At 44.0% G+C, this 19723-nt stretch overlaps 2 protein-coding genes across 2 annotated transcripts; both read left to right on the forward strand.

Moving 5' to 3' along the window:
* The first annotated feature begins 257 nt into the window (after positions 1-257).
* LOC106556405 (uncharacterized) lies at positions 258-14838 on the forward strand. The gene is made up of 3 exons (XM_087708352.1): positions 258-332; positions 11171-11297; positions 12686-14838. Exons 1-3 carry the CDS (start codon positions 258-260, stop codon positions 14350-14352), a joined length of 1869 nt encoding a protein of 622 aa, XP_087564478.1. The 3' UTR covers positions 14353-14838.
* Positions 1704-4906, forward strand: LOC148047141 (uncharacterized). Its single transcript, XM_087708347.1, is given in 3 exon segments — positions 1704-1817; positions 2000-4167; positions 4169-4906. Coding segments are annotated over 3 exon segments (2286 nt in total). The 5' UTR covers positions 1704-1783; the 3' UTR covers positions 4253-4906.
* Positions 14839-19723: the final 4885 nt, after the last annotated feature.

Consider the following 19723-nt stretch of genomic DNA (forward strand, 5'->3'; position numbering starts at 1 on the left):
GGTCCTTTAATGCATACATTCATGGCGGAGAAAGCTGCCTCTGAATCCAATCCTTGATTCTTCCTCACCTTTCTGTTTTCCCCTTACCCAGGGTGAGCTTGCTGTGACTGCAAGGGACTCACAAAAAGGGGTTCCCTAGTTAGCCTAGAAATAGGCTAAAATCAGCCTTCTGCACTGTATGCTCAAAAATATCATTACGATATTTGATAGCAAATTATTCCCTTGCTGGGTTTTTCCCCCCACTCTTAGACACTGTCATGGCCTCGTCTTCCTCTCCCGGAACCTCAGGTCTTTGTAATGGAGGATTAACAGCGGTTGAACTTCCAATGAAGGTAGGAGGATTCTCCCCTCCCCAGATGTGCCAGTCTCCCAATAAAAGAATAGCACAATTGGAAGGGATCTGGGAGATCTTCTAGTCCATCTCCTTGTTTCAAACATGAGACCCTATACCAGTGATGGCTAACGTTTATGGCACCGTGCCAATGTGTGTGCATGTCTGCTGTGTATGCGCCCCACCCCCTCATATGTGCACACATCCCCTGTGCATGTGCCCTGCCCCCCTGCATGCACCAGACTCCCACATGCGCATATGTCCCCCACATGCATTGTGCTTCCCACACATGCACGGCAGAGACCCAAAGACAAGCTGACTGGTGGGAGGTGTGCGCATGCGCAGTGGAGCTGGGCTGGAGTGACGGCTGGGGTGCCCGCAGAGTTGTTCTCCACCATTTCAGACAAGTGGGTGTCCAGTCTTTTCTTAAAACCTCCTGCCCACAACTTCTGAAGGCAAACTGTTCCTTTAGTTTATTGTCCTCACTTTCAAGAAGCTTCTCCTTAATTCCAGGTTGCTTTTCTCCATAATTAGTTTCCATCCATTGTTTCTTGTCCTGCCTTATGAAGCTTTGGAAAATAAGTTGAGCCCCTCTTGTTTGTGGCAGCCCCAGAAACACTGGATCATGGCTATCATGTCTCCCCTCGTCCTTCTTTTCTCTGGACTAGCCATATCCAGTTCCTGCAACCATTTTACCTAAGATTTAGTCTCAAAAGCCTTTAATCCTTAGTTGCTCTTTGTACTTTTTCCAAAGTCTCCACATCTTGTTTTGTAATGTGGCGACCATATTCCAGGTTTGGTCTTTGCTCAGGTATTTTTTTTAAAGTGGTGCAGATTGAAAGCCCAGAGTAAAAAGTAAAGTCCAAGCTTGGCTTTTGTAGAGAGCACAGCAGCTGTCCAGATAAAGTGGAGACACTGACATGGACTTGTAAACGTTTATACAAGTATAAATGTATTTAACCCACCAATTTAGAGCAGTCTTTGTCATCGTCCAGAGAAGGAAGAACAGAAGATAGTCAGGAACATCATGAGGTAAATCTAACACATCCTACAAAACACACAGAAGGAGAAAAGGAGGGAACAAGGGAAACACCCCCTTTATACTTACAGCAACCAATCATAGCTTACATTGCATCATGCATGAGTCAAAACTCTCTAAGTAATCACAATTACGTTGCGGCCTATTGTAGATTTTACTGTTCCAGCTACTAAATTCAATATCCTAATAGGCTCCTTTGCCCAACTTGGAAACTCTGCAGTTTGTTTATTAAAAAGAGGATTCCCATGTAATCCTTGGTAGTGTTCATAGTTAGGGATGTTCATGGGATACGTTGTGTTTTTTCACTCTCCCTGTGTCAGGATTTGGTATCATATGAGGATGTGGCTGTGTTTTTCTCCGTGGAGGAGTGGGCCCTGCTGGATTCTAAGCAAAAAGCCTTATACCAAGAGGTCATGCTGGAAAACAAGAGGAACATGGCCTCCTTAGGTAAGGGATTCTCTTAAGATATCTACATTTAGTAGCCAAAGGTCAAATTTTATATAAATTTAATAACAAGCATTGCACAATGTTTTGGACAAACAGGAGTTTAACTATTCAAAAATAGCAATGGTGCTTGATCACTTTTGCATTTAAGTTTGTGTTAACTTTTTTTTTTCTGTTGCAAGCAGGTGACGGATGGGAGATGGAGGATTCTGGTCAAGAGGCAGCAGCACCTTTGCCAAAAGACAAAAAGGATGTTGCAGAAAAGATGTATGGAAAGCAAAGTTCTGAGGAAAATCTGTTAACAGTTGAGCTGGAGAATTGGTCTCGTTTCCCATGTGCAGATACCAATGTCTTATTGGATGCAGATGATTGCCAAGAAAAAGAAGTGTGTCTGTGGTGTGGGAAAATATTCAGAGTTGAATCTGGATTGTGTGACTGTTGCCAAAGCCCTGCTGGAGAGAAACAGGATGAAAGCAGGGAAACCTCCAGAAGGACCCTTCTGCCTCCTTTGCATGAAAGAATACAAGAAGGAGGGGAAATGTACAAATGTACGGAGTGTTCAGAGAGCTTCAGTACAAGCCTTTCTCTTGCATTGCATAAAAAGATTCACAAAGCCAAGGATCCATACAAATGTCTGGATTGTGGAAGGACCTTCAGGCAGAAAAGTCATCTCAATTCACATAAGAGGGTCCATGAAGAGAGGAAGCAGCATCAATGCATCACCTGCGGAAAGACCTTTGGAAACAGAACCTCCCTTACTTCCCACCAAAGCATCCACAGAGAGTGTAAAACAAGGTTTACTCGGAGCAATGAAACAAATTCCTGCAAAAAAAGTCCCAATGGGAATAAATCATATAAATGCCTGCAATGTGGGAAGAACTTCCACTATGCAAGTGACCTCACTTACCACAACAGGATCCATACAGGGAGAAAGCCGTATCATTGCATTGTGTGCGGAAAGAGCTTTGCACAAAAAGGCAATTTAAATTTACATAAGAGGATCCACACTGGAGAGAAGCTGCATAAATGCGCAGAGTGTGGAAAATGCTTCAAGACCTCCAAAGCCCTTATTTCCCATAGGAAGATTCACACAGTGGAGAAACCATATGAATGCTTGGAGTGTGGAAAGAGCTTCAGTCAAAAAGGTCATCTTAAGTTACATGAGAGGATTCACACGGGAGAAAAACCATTTCACTGCCTGCAGTGTGGAAAGTGTTTTGCCCGTTCTGATGGCTTTCATGCCCATGAACGGACCCATACAGGGGAGAAACCGTACAAATGCCTGGAGTGTGGAAAATGCTTCAGTGCCCGTGGTACCCTTACTTCCCATAAGAGGATTCACACAGGGGAGAAACCCTATAAATGCTTGGAGTGTGGAAAAAGCTTCAATAGACTTGATACGCTAAGTAAACATAATAGGATGCATGAAGGGGAGAAACCTTATAAATGCCTGCACTGTGAAAATAGTTTCAGGCGAAAAGGTCCTCTTAAGGCACATGAGAGGATCCATATGGGGAGGAAACCATTTCAATGCCTGCAGTGTGGAAAGTGTTTTGCCCGTTCTTATAGCTTGCATGTCCACGAACGGACCCACACAGGGGAGAAACCATACAAATGCCTGGAGTGTGGAACGAGCTTCCGTGATTCCAGCCACTTAGCTTCCCATAGAAGAATCCACAGTGGAGAGAAACCATATCAGTGTGCTGACTGTGGGAAGCACTTCAGTCAAACAAGTCACCTTAATAACCATAAAAGGATCCACACAGGTGAAAAGCCTTGTAAGTGCAACGAATGTGCCAAATGCTTCACTCGACTGGAGAATCTCTCTCGTCACAAAAGGCTTCACACCGGGGAGAAACCATATGAATGCCGCACATGTGGGAAGTGCTTCATTACAAAAAATGAGTATATCCTACATAGCAGGACCCACACTGGGGAAAAAAGATATCAGTGTCAAGAGTGTGGAAAATGCTTCAGTCTTTCTAAAGAACTGATAATTCATAAAAGGATTCACACTGGGGAGAAACCCTATAAGTGCTCGGAGTGTGGCATGAGTTTCAGAAGAAGTAGCTGCCTTGGTATCCACAAGAGGATCCACACGGGGGAGAAACCATATATATGTCATGAGTGTGGAAAAAGCTTTAGACACAATAATTCACTCAAGAGCCATAGAAGGCTTCACTCAGGGAAGAAACCCTATAAATGCCTGGAGTGTGGAAAATGTTACAGAGACAGTGGCAAGCTTACCTCCCACATGAGGATCCACACAGGAGAGAAGCCATTTAAATGCACTGACTGTGGAAAGAGTTTCAGAGTCGGCAGGAATCTTAAGCTCCACAAAAGAGTCCACACAAAGGGAAAAGCCGTATGAGTGTATAGAGTGTGGAAAGAAATTCAGAACCTGGAGTGACTTTAGTCGCCATAAGAAGAAACAGTAGGAAAAGACGAAGCTAATTGGTTCATGCTGATTCTCAAAATTTGTTTCATGGCCACAGAACTGTCCTAGGAGAATCTATAGAAATGCATGGAGCTTGGGAAGGGTTTCCAAAGCAGCAGAACCTTCTTCATCCATTAAAAAGAAGAGTTGCCTTGTATAAGTAGCAATTAATTATTGGATATTAGATCTTTGTGCTAGAGTAGAATAAAATTGGAAATAATAAGAATAAAAATAAGAATAGACTAGAAACAGCATAGCATGACACAGCATATAATTCTGTATTGGCCAAGTGTGATTGGGCATACAAGGCATGTGTCTCTGGTGGAAACGCTGTCAATGTACATAACATACATAACATTGTTGGTCGGTAAATTGCACAATTTAGACAACCAGCTTTAGAAAATACAGACCTTGACTTATGATCACAATTAAAGTCCAAGTTTCCATGGCAAAGCAAGACAGTTGTTAAGTGAGTTTTGTGCCATTTTACAACTTTTGCCAGTTGTTCAGTTAGTAACATAGTTGTTAGGTGAATCTGGTTACCCCATTGACTTTGCTTGTTGGAAGGTTTCAAACAGTGATCATATGACCCTGGGATACTCCAGCCATCAAAAATATAGACCAGTTGCCAAGTGTCTAAATTTTGATCACATGAACAGGGGTGTTGCAACATTTGTGTGAAAAAACTCATAAATCATTTTTTTTACTTGTGAACTTCAACTCCCAGAATTCCTCTGGCACAGATGTTACCATACTGACTGGGGAATTCTGGGAGTTGAAGTCCATAAGTTAAAATCTCAAAAGGGGAAAGATGGCGAAGAGGCCATAGATTCCTTAAAGAAGGTTCAGGTTTCCCAGAGAACAAGGCCAGATGCACAGTTTGCCCTCCGACAATTTGGAAGCCCAGAGTGTCATCTGGGATGAGGAACCTTGGTCCTTTTTTGACTTCAACTCCCAAAATTCCGGTACAAAGGCTTTGGGAGAGATTTTCTTGTGTTACGTTTTCTACACAATAAACTTTTTGCTTACAATCTCCACCTCAATGTGTTCAATTGGGGGCAAGGGCACATCTGGTAAGGCAGCTGGAGCAGGAAAAGTAAGAAAAAACCGAAAGTCCCTTGGAGTCCAGAAGGATTTCCTTCTTTCAACCAGATAGCAAGAGCAATTCTTGAGGAGGAAATGGGGAATACGCCAGGAACCTTCACTCTGCAGACTTAAAGCATGCTCTGTTAGGCTTAGAGCTATATAACTAGGAGGCAAATATCTTCTCCAGGTAGTCCTCCACTTACGACTGCAAGTGAGCCCCAAACTTTTGTTGTTAAGTGAGATGTTTGATAAAGTGCATTTTGTTCCATTTTGTGACCTTTCTTGCCTCAGTTTTTAAGCAAATCCATGCAGTTGTTGAATTAGTAACATGGTTGTTGAGTGAATCTGGTTTTTCCCATTGATTTCGCTGGGTCGCAAGAGGTAATCACGTGACCCCTGAACCCTACAACGGTCATACATGTGATTCAGTTCCCAAGTCCCTGAATTTTGATCATGTGACCATGGGGATGCTGTAACGGTCATTAAGTGTGAAAAAGGGTCGTGAATTAACTTTTTTTCAGTGCTGCTGAAATGTCAAACGGTCACTATATGAACCGTTGTAAGGCGAGGACTACCTGTTCTGTGTACCAGCATTTTTTCTTGTGAACTTCATAGACTTTTAAATGGAGGGATTACATCTTTCTAGCTCAGGCCTTTTTAGTTAGATATTAAATATTTCCTTCCTTAGAGGGTTTCTTCCACTTCAGAATGGAATGGTTGATGGGATTTTCTTATGGAGCATTAAGGGGTCTTTTGACTCTGCATTTAGTGGGGATAATATCAAAAGAAAGCAGTTTTTGATGTCCCCCCCCCCACTCTTCTATCTTTATTCTCTTTTTGGGGAAGATATTTTGAACTGAACAATGGTTGTCTAATACATCTCAAGGTCGTATTGTTCTCAGACATGCCCTATCAACACTTCAAACACAGGTTGTCCTCTACTTTCAACCATCGTTCAGCCCCAAATTTCTGTAGCTAGGAGAAATTTGAGAAGTCAATTTTGCCCCATTTTACAAATTTTCTTGCCGTAGTTGTTACGTGTGTCGAACGTTAGCACCCACCTCTCCTCGAAGAGTGAAATATTTTAGGAAACATTAAAAAGGCAGAATATTATATTTCCCTGGATGAGAAAAGGAGAAACATGTTTTAAAGACAAAGCAGCTCCCGGCCTCCCCAGGGCGATGGGATTAAGACAGGGCCCTGGGAACATGATAGAATTATGTTCTACCCATCTCACCACATGGCACCTGGGAAGATTACATCACCCAGCAAGGCTCAACCAAGCCTGGGACTCAGGACAGCCTACAGGAGTTGCCCCTATATGAGCCCATGGGAGTCTGACAACTAATCAGAATACAAGCTCAAATTCAAAAGCCCAGAGAGGGCATAAAACCTGGGTACTCAGCATCTCTGCCCTTTTTTCTTCGAGATCCCCAAGGCCTGTCATCCTGTCGACCATGAAACCACCTTTCCAAGCAACTTCCATGAATCCAGAGTCTTTTCCCCCATTTGGAAATGAACCTAGACATATATTTCTTCCAACATCTGAATCACTGCAGTTCTTAACAGTAACATGGTTGTTAAAGAAATCTGGTGTAGTAAGATACCAGAAAGACATAACCAAAAAGCATATCCTAGAAGTTAATAAACATACGGACAAGAGCCATAGTCAGGAGAAAACCATACATGTACGAAAACCACTAGGAATAACAAAGACATAGAATCTAATCGAAGGCAAGACAAACATCATAACCATTTACATAAAGTTGACATCTACTCTCAAGCACCCACACAGGAAACAACCTTCCTCCCCTTTGTGGCAGGATGAACCCCAAGGACAAGACACCTAGGAAACAGAATCAGAAGACAAGAATCAGAGACAATCAGAATCAGAAACAGAATCAGAGCAATCATCCAGAATAAATAAATCTTTGTAAATCAGAAACTTACACAAAAGCCTCAAAAGGAAAAAAAAAACTGTACAAAAGGGAAAACCAATGCATGTACTGTGTGCTGCAGACTCGGGAACGTCTGAGCTGCCTCTCGTCCTTCCCATTTTTCTTTCCTCAATAAAACTCATAACTTCGAGGCAGCTGTCTTCACAAAACTTTCTTTTAGCGTTGGTGATGACTCCCAGGTGGAATGGACCGGGACATTTCTTCCAACACTGGCTTCCCCATTGACTCTGCTTGTCCAAAGCTTCACCTGACCCTGAGACACGGCAACTGTCGTAAATATGAGTCAGTGGCCAAGCAGCTGAATTTGGATCACATGACCATGGGGATTCTGTAATGGTCTTTATTTATTTATTTACATTGCCATTGTACGTATATACACAGTAACCCATACAACGAAATTCACATAACACCCGGAAACCAGGCCCAATAGACATGACAATCCCCAAACACCCCCACCCACCAAAAATTCCCCACCCCTTTAGTGTGAGCAATGGACGTAAGTCACATTTTCCAGGGCCGTTGCAGCTTTGAAGGGCCATTAAAGGAATGGTCGTTAAGTGGAGGACTACTTGTAAGGCAGCCATTGACAATTTGTTATTATGGCACAATCATGAATGTTGGTCATTGTAGGAGATACGTTGTCAGTTGAGGACTGCCCTGTTAGGATCAGTGAATAAGGCAGCCGCCTTTATCTGGCTACTCCAGTTTTCCCCCAAAAGGATGATTTCCAGCTAACTTAGCTGCTCTGCATCCCCTTCCCTTCCCTCATCCTGTCCCTGGGCTTCGTCCCCTCCCTCTCTCCCGTTTCTCTAATTGCCTGGGGCAAGAAGCAATGGACTCGCTGCCCAGCTAACCATCCCACCCAGGACCAGGGTAAATGGGTGGGCGGCAGCAATGGGAACCCCCGAGTGAATGGCAATCCCGACCTTTAGAGAATGGGAGGAGCTCGACGGAGAGGGGAGGAGCTATAAGCGCTTCCACGAGCGTGGCCGGGAAGGAAGGGGGCTTAGCCGGCGGGGCTGCGAGGAAAACGGATCTTTTCCTGCGTGCATCTCTTGGAACGAGGAACAGAGCCGCCCTTCCGTGAGGGCGCCAGGTAAGAAAGTTCCCTCCTTCCTTGCTCCCTCCCTTCTCTTTTCGCACGTGGTAATCGTGGAGGAAAACACTTGGCTGGGGTCGCTCTGGAGAGGGGGATCCACGTGCGTGGCCGGCGGCGATCGCGGATCTTTTACTGCGAGCATCTCTTGGGGGCGGCGAGGAGGAGAGCCGCATTTTTGCTATCAAGTGCCAGGTAAGAAGCTCGCTTTCCCCTTCTTTCCTTCTTCCCTCCTGGGGAACTGCTTGGACAGGTGACCCTTAAATGAAGCATCTGCGGCGCTGCTGAGATCCCACTTCATCCTTGGGGAAATTATTATTATTATTTTCCTGGCCCTTCCTGATCGTTTCACTTCCTTTCTCTGCTCTGTTTCATATCCGGGAGGCTTGGAGTTCAATGGCTGCGAAGCCGGCGGGGAGAAAAGGGGGCGATCCCTTCCAGGAAGTGTTGTTTCAGGGAGTTTTTCTGGACGAGCCTCCTCCGGAGAGAGCATCGGGTAAAGGCTCCTTCTGATGCCTTTTAATTTCTTTGCCCTCGTTTCTTTCATCCCTGAATTCCAGTTCATTGTTCAGTTTAGCTGCGTTCTTAGTCTTATATGTATTTTAAAAAGTATCGCCTTTCCTTCGGGCAACTTTATGTGTGGACTTCAACTCCCAGAATTCCTGAGTCATCTCTGTCATGTATTCTGGGAGTTGAAGTCCCAATAGCCATTAAAGGTCTATACTCTTTCATTTTTACATTTTTACTCTTTCATATTTCAAAAGGCATGTCCCAGCTGTGAAAAAGTGTTTCTGTCCTCTTCCCTGATTACTTATAAGGGAAGGTGGACATTATAGAAACATAGAATAACAGAGTTGGAAGGGACTTTGGAGGTCTTCTAGTCCAACCCCCTGTTTGAGGAGGAGTATTTTATACCATTTGAGACAATTGGCTATCCAGTCTTTTCTTAATAGCCTCCAGTGAAGGAGCATCTTAGTCAGGATTCTGGTGATCAGGATTCTTACATTGAAATGGCTGAAATATATCCCATATCTGTGAAAGGTGATAGAGAATTTGAAAGTGAATAGGACTGAGTCTCTTTGTTGGTGCCTGGGGAGGCCTTTTATTCCTGATTAACAACTCAGCACAACTCCCTGAATATGGGAGGAGATCTGCTTTAGGCATCCAGAGTCCACCTCTGTGGTTCTTTAATGCATACATTCATGGCCGAGAGAGCTGCCTCTGAATCCAATCCTTGGTTCTTCCTCATCTTTCTGTTTTCTCCTCACCCAGGCTGAGCTTGTATGTATTGTTGCTGTGGCTGCAAGAGACTCACATAAAGGGGATCCCTCGTTAGCCTAGAAATAGGCTAAAATCAGTCTGCACTGTATGCTCAAGACGATCCTCAGGATGTTTGCTAACAAATTAATCCTTTGCTGTTTTTTTTCACTCTTAGATACACTCATGGCCTCGTCTTCATCTCCTGGATCCTCAGTTCTTTATAATGGAGGATTAACAGCGGTTGAATTTCCAATGCAGGTAGGAGAAGTCTTCCCTCCCTCCCCAGATGTGCCAGTCTTCCAATAACGGAATTGCACAATTGGAAGGGATGTTGGAGATCTTCTAGTCATGTGACGGCAAAGCTATGGCACACATGCCACAGGTGGCACAAGGAGCCAGATTTGTTGGCATGCCAACCATAAGCTCCGGTATGCCAGCTGATTTTTGCCCTTCCAGAGTGATGGGGGAGGCCGTTTTCCTCCTCCTCAGGCTTCAGGAAAGCCTCTGGAGCCTGGGGAGGGCGAAAAATTGCCACAACGGGCAAACTGGAAGTTTGTTCCTGAACTTCCAGTTGGGCGTTTGGCAGTTTTTCTCTGGAAAAGTCTCTGGAGCTTGGGGAGGGTTCATGCGTGGATGTAGTGTGCTCATGGGCAGATGAGCAGAGATAATTGAATTGATATGCACGCACGATAGCACATGCAATTTTGGCACGCCATAAGAGAGAGGTTCACAATCACTATTCTAGTCCATCCCCTTGTTTCAAGCAGGAGACCCTATACCATTTCAGACATGCAGGGGTCCAGTCTCTCCTTAAAAACCTTCTGCCCACAACTTCTGAAGGCAAACTATTCCATTTGTTTATTGTTCTCATTTTCAGGAAGTTTCTCCTTACTTCCAGGTTGCCTTTCTCCACAATTAGTTTCCATCTATTCTTTCTTGTCCTACCTTCAGGTGCTTTGTGGCAGCCCCTCAAATATTGAAATACAGCTGTCATGTAGTCCTTATTTTCTCTAGACCGGCCATATCCAGTTCCTGCAATTGTTTTTCATATGTTGTAGTCCTTAGGACTTGAATTATCTCATCTGGGAAAAGTTATCTGGAGACTTTTATATAAATATATTTAACCGACTAATTTACAGCAATCTTTGTAATCAACTAGAGAAGGGAGAACATAAGATAGTCAAGAACATCATGAGGTAAATCTAACACATTCTACAGAACACACAGAAAGAAAAAAAGGAGGGAAAAAGGGGAACACCCCATATATTCTTAAAGCAACCAATCATAGCTTAGATTCCATCATGCAAGAGTCAGCACTCTCTTAATCAGAATTGTGTTGGGGCTATTGTAGAGTTTACTGCTCCAGCTACTAAATTCAATATCCTAACAGGCTCCTTTGCCCAACTTGGAAACTGCAGTTTGTTCATTAGGAAGACTCACATATAATTAATTCATTGAAGTGTTCATTGTTGGAAATGTTCATGGAATACATTGTGTTTTTTCCCTCTCCCTGTGTCAGAATTTGGTATCATTTGAGGATGTAGCTGTGTTTTTCTCCATGGAGGAGTGGGCCCTGCTGGATTCTGAGCAGAAAGCCTTATACCAAGAGGTCATGCTGGAAATCAAGAGGAACATGGCCTCCTTAGGTAAGGGATTCTCTTAAGATATCTACATTTAGTACCAAATGTCAGATCTTACATCAACTTAATGTGGGATTCGTTGTCTCATTGGGAAATAAGCAATGAGCAGCCGAAACCTCCAAGAGAAAACAATGGTAATTTTCTTCCTATCTTTGTTCAATGGGCATACCGTATTTTTCAGAGTACAAGATGCACCGAAGTATAAGACGCATCAAAGTATAAGACGCACCCAGGTTTTGAAGAGGCAAGTTTTTAAAAAAAGTAGGTAGGTAGATAGAGAGGGAGAGAAAGAGAGAGAAATACAGTAGGTAGGTAGGGAGAGAGAGAGAGTAGGTAGTTAGGTAGATGTTTCCAGGTTTACTTAGCCATGTGCTGGAGAAGGAAATCGCTGACAACCTGTAGCACCTAAAACTCATCAACCACTCTAACTAAAGAGCTTTCCGAAAGGGGGAAAAAAAGGTTTTGCACTCTGCAAACCTCCCCGAAACAGCCTGTTTTTCGCGAAAATGGACCCATTTTTTAATAAAAACCATGAATAGCCTTGGGGGGGGGGCGCTTGCAGAGTGCTTCAGGGGTGTTGGGGGGGGCAAAAACAGCCCATTTTTTTGGTCAAAAAAATGCATGCATAACCTTATGGAGGCTTATAGAGTGCTGCTGGGGGCTCGATGGTGAGGGTAACGGCCCATTTTTTGCTGATTTCTGTCCTCCCCAGCCCCCAGGAGATCTCTGAAAGCCTCCATAAGGCTACGCAATGCCATTTTGGTGAAGGGGAGGGGTTTCGGGAGGAAAAAATGCATTCAGTGTATAAGACGCACCCAGATTTTCAGCCTCTTTTTAGAGGAAAAAAGGTGCATCTTATTCTCCAAAAAAATCACTCTAAATCACCAATTCTTTTGCCTTATATTCTCTAGTACTATTACAAATTTACCTTGCACCTCTTCTTCACTGCCTTTGAAATAATGATGTCACAACCTATCCAAAATGTCCAAAGTGAATACATTATCTCTATCCCTGATTACATCTCCCACTACTCTAATTTTCCCCCTCCCCATATTTACAAATTTCCTTTTGTGATCCTAGTTCCTATCATATCTGTAAATTCTGGTTATGGCTGGTTTCTAGCATAGCAAAGGCCTCTGATCCTAGCTCCTACATACAATTCTCAAGCTTCAGCCTAGCTCATGAGATTAGAAACATATGCAACGTATTTCGTTGACAGGCAAACATGATTTTTTCAATTCTGTAAAAATAATACAATTCTGTTTCCCACATTAATAACAAGCAAAGCATCTTGTTTTGAACAAATGGGAGTTTGGAGCAAGTTTGATATACAGCAATGGTGTTGATCCCTTTTGCACCTAACTTTGTATTAATATTTATTTTTCTATTGCAAGCATGTGACGGATGGGAGATGGAGGATTGTGGCCAAGAGGCAGCAGCACCATTGCCAAAACACAAAGAGGAAGTTGCAGAAAACATGTACGGAAGGCAAAGTTCTGAAGAAAACCTGTTAATGGTTGAACTGGAGAATTGCTCTGGTTTCCCTTGGGCAGATACCAATGTCTTATTGGACACAGATGATTGCCAAGAAAAAGAAGTGTGTTCAAGGTGTAGGAAAACACTTCGAGATGGATTGGGATTTTGTGACTGTTGTGAAAGCCCTGCTGGAGAGAAACAAGATGAAAGCAGGCAACATTCTGGAAGGACCCTTCTGCCTCCTTTACATGAAAGAATACAAGAAGGAAGGGAAATGGACAAATATATGGAATGTGGAGAAAGATTCAGTACAAACCTTTCTCTTGCATTGCATAAAAAGATTCACAAAGCAGACGATCTACACAAATGTCTCGATTGTGGAAGGATCTTCAGGCAGAAAAATAATCTCAATTCACATAAGAGGGTCCACAAAGAGAGGAAGCAGCAACAATGCATTACTGGGGGAAAGACCTTCGGAAACAGCACCTCCCTTACTTCCCACCAAAGTGTCTACAGAGGGGAGACGTTACATCAACTCAGAGAGGGCAAAACAAAGTTTACTCAGAGCAAGGAACCAAATTCCCAGAAAAAAACCCCCACTGGGAATAATTCATGTAAGTGCCTGGAATGTGGGAAGAGCTTCCGCTGTGCAAGTAACCTCACTTACCATAATAGGATCCATACAGGGGAAAAGCCATATCATTGCGCTGTGTGCGGAAAGAGCTTCACCCAAAAAGGAAACTTCAATTTACATAAGAGGATCCACACTGGAGAGAAGCCGTATAAATGCACAGAGTGTAGAAAATGCTTCAGGACCTCCAGTGACCTTACTTCCCATAAGAGGATTCACACAGGGGAGAAACCTTATGAATGCTTGAAGTGTGGAAAAAGCTTCAACAGACATGCTACTCTAACCTTACATAATAGGGTGCATAAAGGGGACAAACCTTATAAATGCCTGCACTGTGGAAAGAGCTTCAGTCAAAAAGGTCATCTTAAGTCACACGAGAGGATTCACACAGGGGAAAAACCATTTCAATGCACGGAATGTGGAAAGAGCTTCCATTGTTCTGGGAACCTTAATGCTCATCAGAGAATCCACACAGGGGAGAAGCCATTTCAATGCCTGCAGTGTGGAAAGCGCTTTGCCCGTTCTGACGTCTTTCATGCCCACGAACGGACCCACACAGGAGAGAAACCATACAAATGCCTGGAGTGTGGAAAGAGCTTCCGTAAATCCAACCACTTAAGTTCCCATAGAAAAATCCACAGTGGAGAGAAACCCTATCAATGCACCGAGTGTGGGAAGTGCTTCAATAATCCACGTACTCTTTCTGTCCATAAAAGGACCCACACAGGTGAAAAGCCTTACAAGTGTACCGAATGTGGCAAATGTTTCACTGTTTTGTGTTCTCTCTCTCGCCACAAAAGGCTCCATACTGGGGAAAAATCATATGAATGCCATACATGTGGAAAAAGCTTCAATGAAAAAAAAGATATATCCTACATAGCAGAACCCATACTGGGGAGAAACTATATCAGTGCCAAGAGCGTGGAAAACTCTTCATTGATTCTAGAGAACTGACGATCCATAAAATGGTTCACACTGGGGAGAAACCCTATATATGCATGGAATGTGGCATGAGTTTCAGAAGAAGTGGTTGCCTTGGTATCCACAAGAGAATCCACACGGGAGAAATCATATACATATTATGAGTGCGGAAAAAGCTTTAATCAAAGTCATTCACTTCAGAGCCATAGAAGGCTTCAATCAGGGTAGAAACCCTATAAATGCCTGTAGTGTGAAAAATGTTATAATGAGATTGGCAGTCTTACCTCCCACATGAGGATCCACACAGGAGAGAAGCCTTTTAAATGCATCAGCTGTGGAAAGAGTTTCAGAGACGGTAGGAATCTTAAGTGCCATAAAAGAATCCACACAGGGGAGAAGCCGTATCAGTGTCTGGAGTGTAGAAAGAAATTCAGAAGCGGGAGTGACTTTAGTCACCATAAGAAGTCACACAGCAGGAAAAGACAACACTAATTGGTTTGTGTTGGTTCTTAAAATGTGTTTCATTGAAAGCGGCGGTGGTGAGACCCCTCCTGAAGAAACCATCCTTGGATCCAGCTGTCCTTAATAGTTATCGCCCTGTCTCCAACCTTCCCTTCTTGGGGAAGGTTGTTGAGAAGGTGGTGGCCTTCCAGCTCCAACGGTCCTTGGAGGAAGCAAACTACCTAGACCCCTTCCAGTCAGGCTTCAGACCCGGTTACAGCACAGAAACCGCTTTGGTCGCATTGATTGATGATCTCTGGAGAGCCAGAGATGAAGGATATCCCTCCATCCTGGTCCTCCTTGACCTCTCAGCGGCTTTCGATACCATCGACCATGGTATCCTTCTGCGACGACTGCGGGAGGTGGGAGTGGGAGGCACCGTGCTACGGTGGTTCTCCTCCTACCTCTCGGACAGGTCGCAGTCGGTGTTAGTGGGGGGGCAGAGATCGTCCCCTAGGCCCCTAAATTATGGGGTGCCTCAGGGTTCGGTCTTATCCCCCCTACTATTCAACATCTACATGAAACCGCTGGGAGAGATCATCCGCAGGCACGGGATTAGATACCATCAATATGCGGACGATACTCAATTGTATCTGTCCGCCCCGTGCCAACTCAATGAAGCGGTAGATGTGATGGGCCGGGGTCTTGAGGCCGTTATGGACTGGATGAGGGTTAACAAGCTTGTGCTCAACCCAGAAAAGACCGAGTGGCTGTTGTGGTTTCCTCCCAAAGATCTGACTAATATTCCATCACTCAGGCTGGGGGGTCAAATTTTATACCCCTCAGAGAGGGTTCGCAACTTGGGAGTCCTCCTGGATCCGCAGCTGTCATTTGACCACCACCTAACGGCTGTGACCAGGGGGGCATTCGCCCAGGTTCGCCTGGTGCGCCAGTTGCGCCCGTACCTGAATCGGGAGGCTCTCACAACAGTCACTCGGGCCCTTGTGATCTCTAGGCTGGAATACTGCAATGTGCTCTACATGGGGCTGCCGTTGAGGAGCATCCGGCGACTTCAGCTAGTGCAGAGCGCAGCCGCGCGAGTGATCGCGGGTGCACCTCGATTCACCCGCATAACACCTATCCTCCGCGAGCTGCGCTGGCTGCCTGTCGATCTCCGGATGCGCTTCAAGGTGCTATTAATCACCCATAAAGCCCTGCATGGCAGTGGATCTGGATACTTGAGAGACTGCCTTCTGCCAATTACATCCCTGCGACCGATAAGATCCCATAGATTAGGCCTCCTCCGTATCCCATCGGCTGGCAACCACAAGGAGGAGGGCCTTCTCAGCAGTAGCCCCGGCCCTTTGGAACGAGCTCCCTGTAGAGATTCGTACCCTCTCCACCGTCCAAGCCTTCCGCATAGCCTTGAAGAACTGGCTCGCCCGTCAGGCCTGGGGATAAGGATAGTTACCCCTCCCGAATGATGAATGTATGTTGCTTACCATTTTATTATATGTCTCTATCTTGTTGTTTGTATTCCCCCCTTTCCCAGTTTTATGTGAGCCGCCCTGAGTCCCCTCAGGGAAAAGGGCGGCCTACAAATTCTAATAAAACTACAAACTACAAACTCATGCCCACAGAGGTTTTCCAGTAGAATCTGTAGACATGCATGGGTATAGGAAGGGCTTCCGAAGTACCATAACCTTCTTCATCCATTATAAAGAAGAGTTGCCTTGTATAACTTGGAATTAACTTTTGGATATTAGATCTTTGTGCTAGACTAGAGTAAATAAGATTAGAAAGAATAAGATTTGAATTGAATAGAAATGGAATAGAATAGAATAAAAAATGGGAATGGGATAGGAGGGGAAGGGAATGCAAAGGGAAGGGAATGGGAATGGAATTTTCTCATTGGCCAAGTGTGATTGCACATACCAGGAATTTGTCTCTGTTATGTATGTACATAACATGCAACAACTGATCAACTTTTGTGACTGCAAATAGCAAAGGTAAGTAGGGTAAAACACATCCAGATATCTATGGAGATTCTCAGTCATCCAGGTTGCAGTTGTCCAAAAGGTGCTTTTATCAAAAGGCGGCTGGACTTTTTTTTTCCTTGAAGAGATTTCCCTGCTCATCCAATAAATTTCCTCAGTTGTTTCTTCTTGAATGAAAAATGAAACGTTTTTCAAGGAAAAACAAAGCCCAGTTGACTTTTTAATAAACCACCTTTGCGAGAACATCTTCAGACATCATTAGGGTTCAGAATTGTCGCTTAGATATTGTATAGGGAAGGTGGTGAAATATTTTAAGAGCAAACATTGTAATCTAAGTGATGAGCTCCAGACCTGGTGGTGTTGAGCACCTAATTTCCCTCATTGGAAGGTATCAAGCAGTGGATCTACTACACCCCTGTGGAGAAAATCACGCCAGATCAAAGAGAAATAGGATTTTCAGTGAGCACTTCGCTGGGAGAAAGTGACGGAGGAGAATAAAATATTGAACCAATATGAGACCGAAATGTTTTGTCAAAAGTAATAACTGGAGGGATGTTGCTATGTCTGTACCATCTAACATTCTTTGTGTTTAACTGATTTCTGAGATATGATATTAATTGTAGTTGATTTCTATTAATGCCCTAACTTATACAGTAGTTAAAGGCTTAGTTTATACATCTCAGATATATTCTTTTTGGGGTCGGTATATTGGTCAAATTAGGGAACTAGCTTTAGAAAATACAGGCAATCCTTGACTTATGACCACAATTAAGCCCAAAATTTCCATGGCTAAACAAGACAGTTGTTAAGTGAGTTTTGTGCCATTTTACAACTTGCCACAGTTATTCAGTTAGTAACATGGTTATTTATTATTAAGGCAGAATCATAAATGTTAAGAATGTGTTGTTTCCATCTAATTGACAATTGCCAATTCATTGAAACCCACCTTGGAAAACCCAAGGAAGGAATTTCTTAACAGCAAACTCGGTCAGGACCTACACTAGGGATCTCCAAAGCTGGCAATTTCAAGATTTGTGGAGTTCAACTCCCAGAATTCCTCTGACATACGTGTTACCATGTCTGCTGGGGAATTCTGGGAGTTAATATCTAAAAGTAGTTGCCAGGTTTGGAGACCCTTGGACTAATGATGGAATTATGGTCTGTGCTTGTTTCTATTGCCTTCCTACTGTAAAGTATTTCGAGGTCCAGCACACTGGAAATGGAGAATAACTATGGTCCATATTTCCTTGCTCTTCAAAAAAAAGGATTACAAGCATTTTGAGACTCAAATCATAAACGGGCCAAGGTTCTCCATCCCTGGCCTAAATAGAAGGATCCATGGAGATTTAATTAAGAGGTTCAACTTAGAATAAAAACATAAATGCCTCAACTTGCTAATCCAGAGGCCCAAATGTACTATGGGACAAGGCAAAAGGCACAAATAGGAGAGATTTGAAGAGCTCAAGAAAGAAGTGTGCTGGAAATAGGAAGTATCATGGAAACCTATGCTATATCACTGCCGAAGCGACATTTACAAAAGTGTTGACGTTTCTCTCTGCATACATTAGGTTAGATTTAAATAGCTTGGCTGAGCATTGTATTACATAGATGCAGGCAGGTTAAGATTTTAGTGTAAAACAGGCAGGAAGGACAGTAAAGGCAGATGAGAAAATTCCTCCTGATTCTGACTTGTAAACTGTGGCAAATGCTGTGTAAAAACCCTCCAGTGGACGTTGGTGGGGTACAAAGGCTTTGAAAGAGATTTCCTTGTGTTACTTTTTCTGCACAATACAAACTCCCAACTCATTGTGTTCAATTGGAGGAATGGGCACATCTGGTAAGGCAGCTGGAGCAGGAAAGGTAAAGAAAAACCAAAAGTCCATTTGAGTCCAGAAGGATCTCTTTCCTTCTTTCAAGCAGATGGCAAGAGCAATTCTTGAGGAGGAAATGGGGAATACGCCAGGAACCTTCTCTCTGCAGACTTCAAGCATGCTCTGTTAGGCTTGGAGCTGTATAAATAGGAGGCAAATATCTTCTCCAGGTAGTCCTTCACTTATGATCGCAAGTGAGCCCCCAACTTTCGTTGTTAAGTGAAATGTTTGAAAAAGTGAATTTTGCTCCATTTTGTGACCTTTCTTGCCCCTGTTGTTAACCGAATCCCTGCCGTTGTTGAATTAGTAACAGGGTTGTTGAGTGAATCTGGTTTTTCCCATTGATTTTGCTTGGTCGCAAGAGCTGATCACGTGACCCCTGGACCCTACAACGGTCATAAATGCGATTCAGTTCCCAAGTCCCTCAATTTTGATCACGTGACCATGGGGATGCTGCAACAGTCGTTAAGTGTGAAAAAGTGTCATAACTTACTTTTTTTTCAGTGCTGTTGAAACTTCAAACGGTCACTATATGAATTGTGGTAAGGCGAGGACTACCTGTACTGTACTAGCATTTTGTAGCTTTGAAGGGCCACTATATGAATGGTCGTTAAGTCGAGGACTACTTGCAAGGCAGCCATTGATGATTTGTTATTATGGCACAATCATGAATGTTGGTCATTGTAGGAGATGTGTTGTCAGTTGAGGACTGCCCTGTTAAGATCAGTGAATAACACAGCCGCCTTTTCCTGCCTACTCCCTGCCCATTCCCCCTAAGTTTGCGGCTCCCCCTTCCCTTCTCCCATCTCTGGGCGTCGTTCCCTCCGTCCCTCCTCTGTTTCTCTGATTGCCTGGGGCAAAGAAACAATGGACTCGCTGCCCAGTTGACCATCCCATCCCGGGAGTGGGGAGGAAGCGGCAACCATGGGGACCCCCGAGTGGGCGGTGCTCCCCGCCCTTTAGAGAATGGGAGGAGCTGGACGGAGAGGGGAGGAGCTATACGCGTTTCCAGCTTAGGCTCTGGAAAGTTTTGGCTGGGTTGGTTCAGGGAACTGGATCCACGAGCGTGTCCGGGAAGGAAGGGGGCTTAGCCGG

The sequence above is a fragment of the Thamnophis sirtalis genome, unplaced genomic scaffold, assembly GCF_051295495.1.
Source record: "Thamnophis sirtalis isolate CommonGarterSnake01/CBP01778 unplaced genomic scaffold, rThaSir2_p1.2 scaffold_3, whole genome shotgun sequence".
Taxonomy (NCBI): Eukaryota; Metazoa; Chordata; class Lepidosauria; order Squamata; family Natricidae; genus Thamnophis; species Thamnophis sirtalis.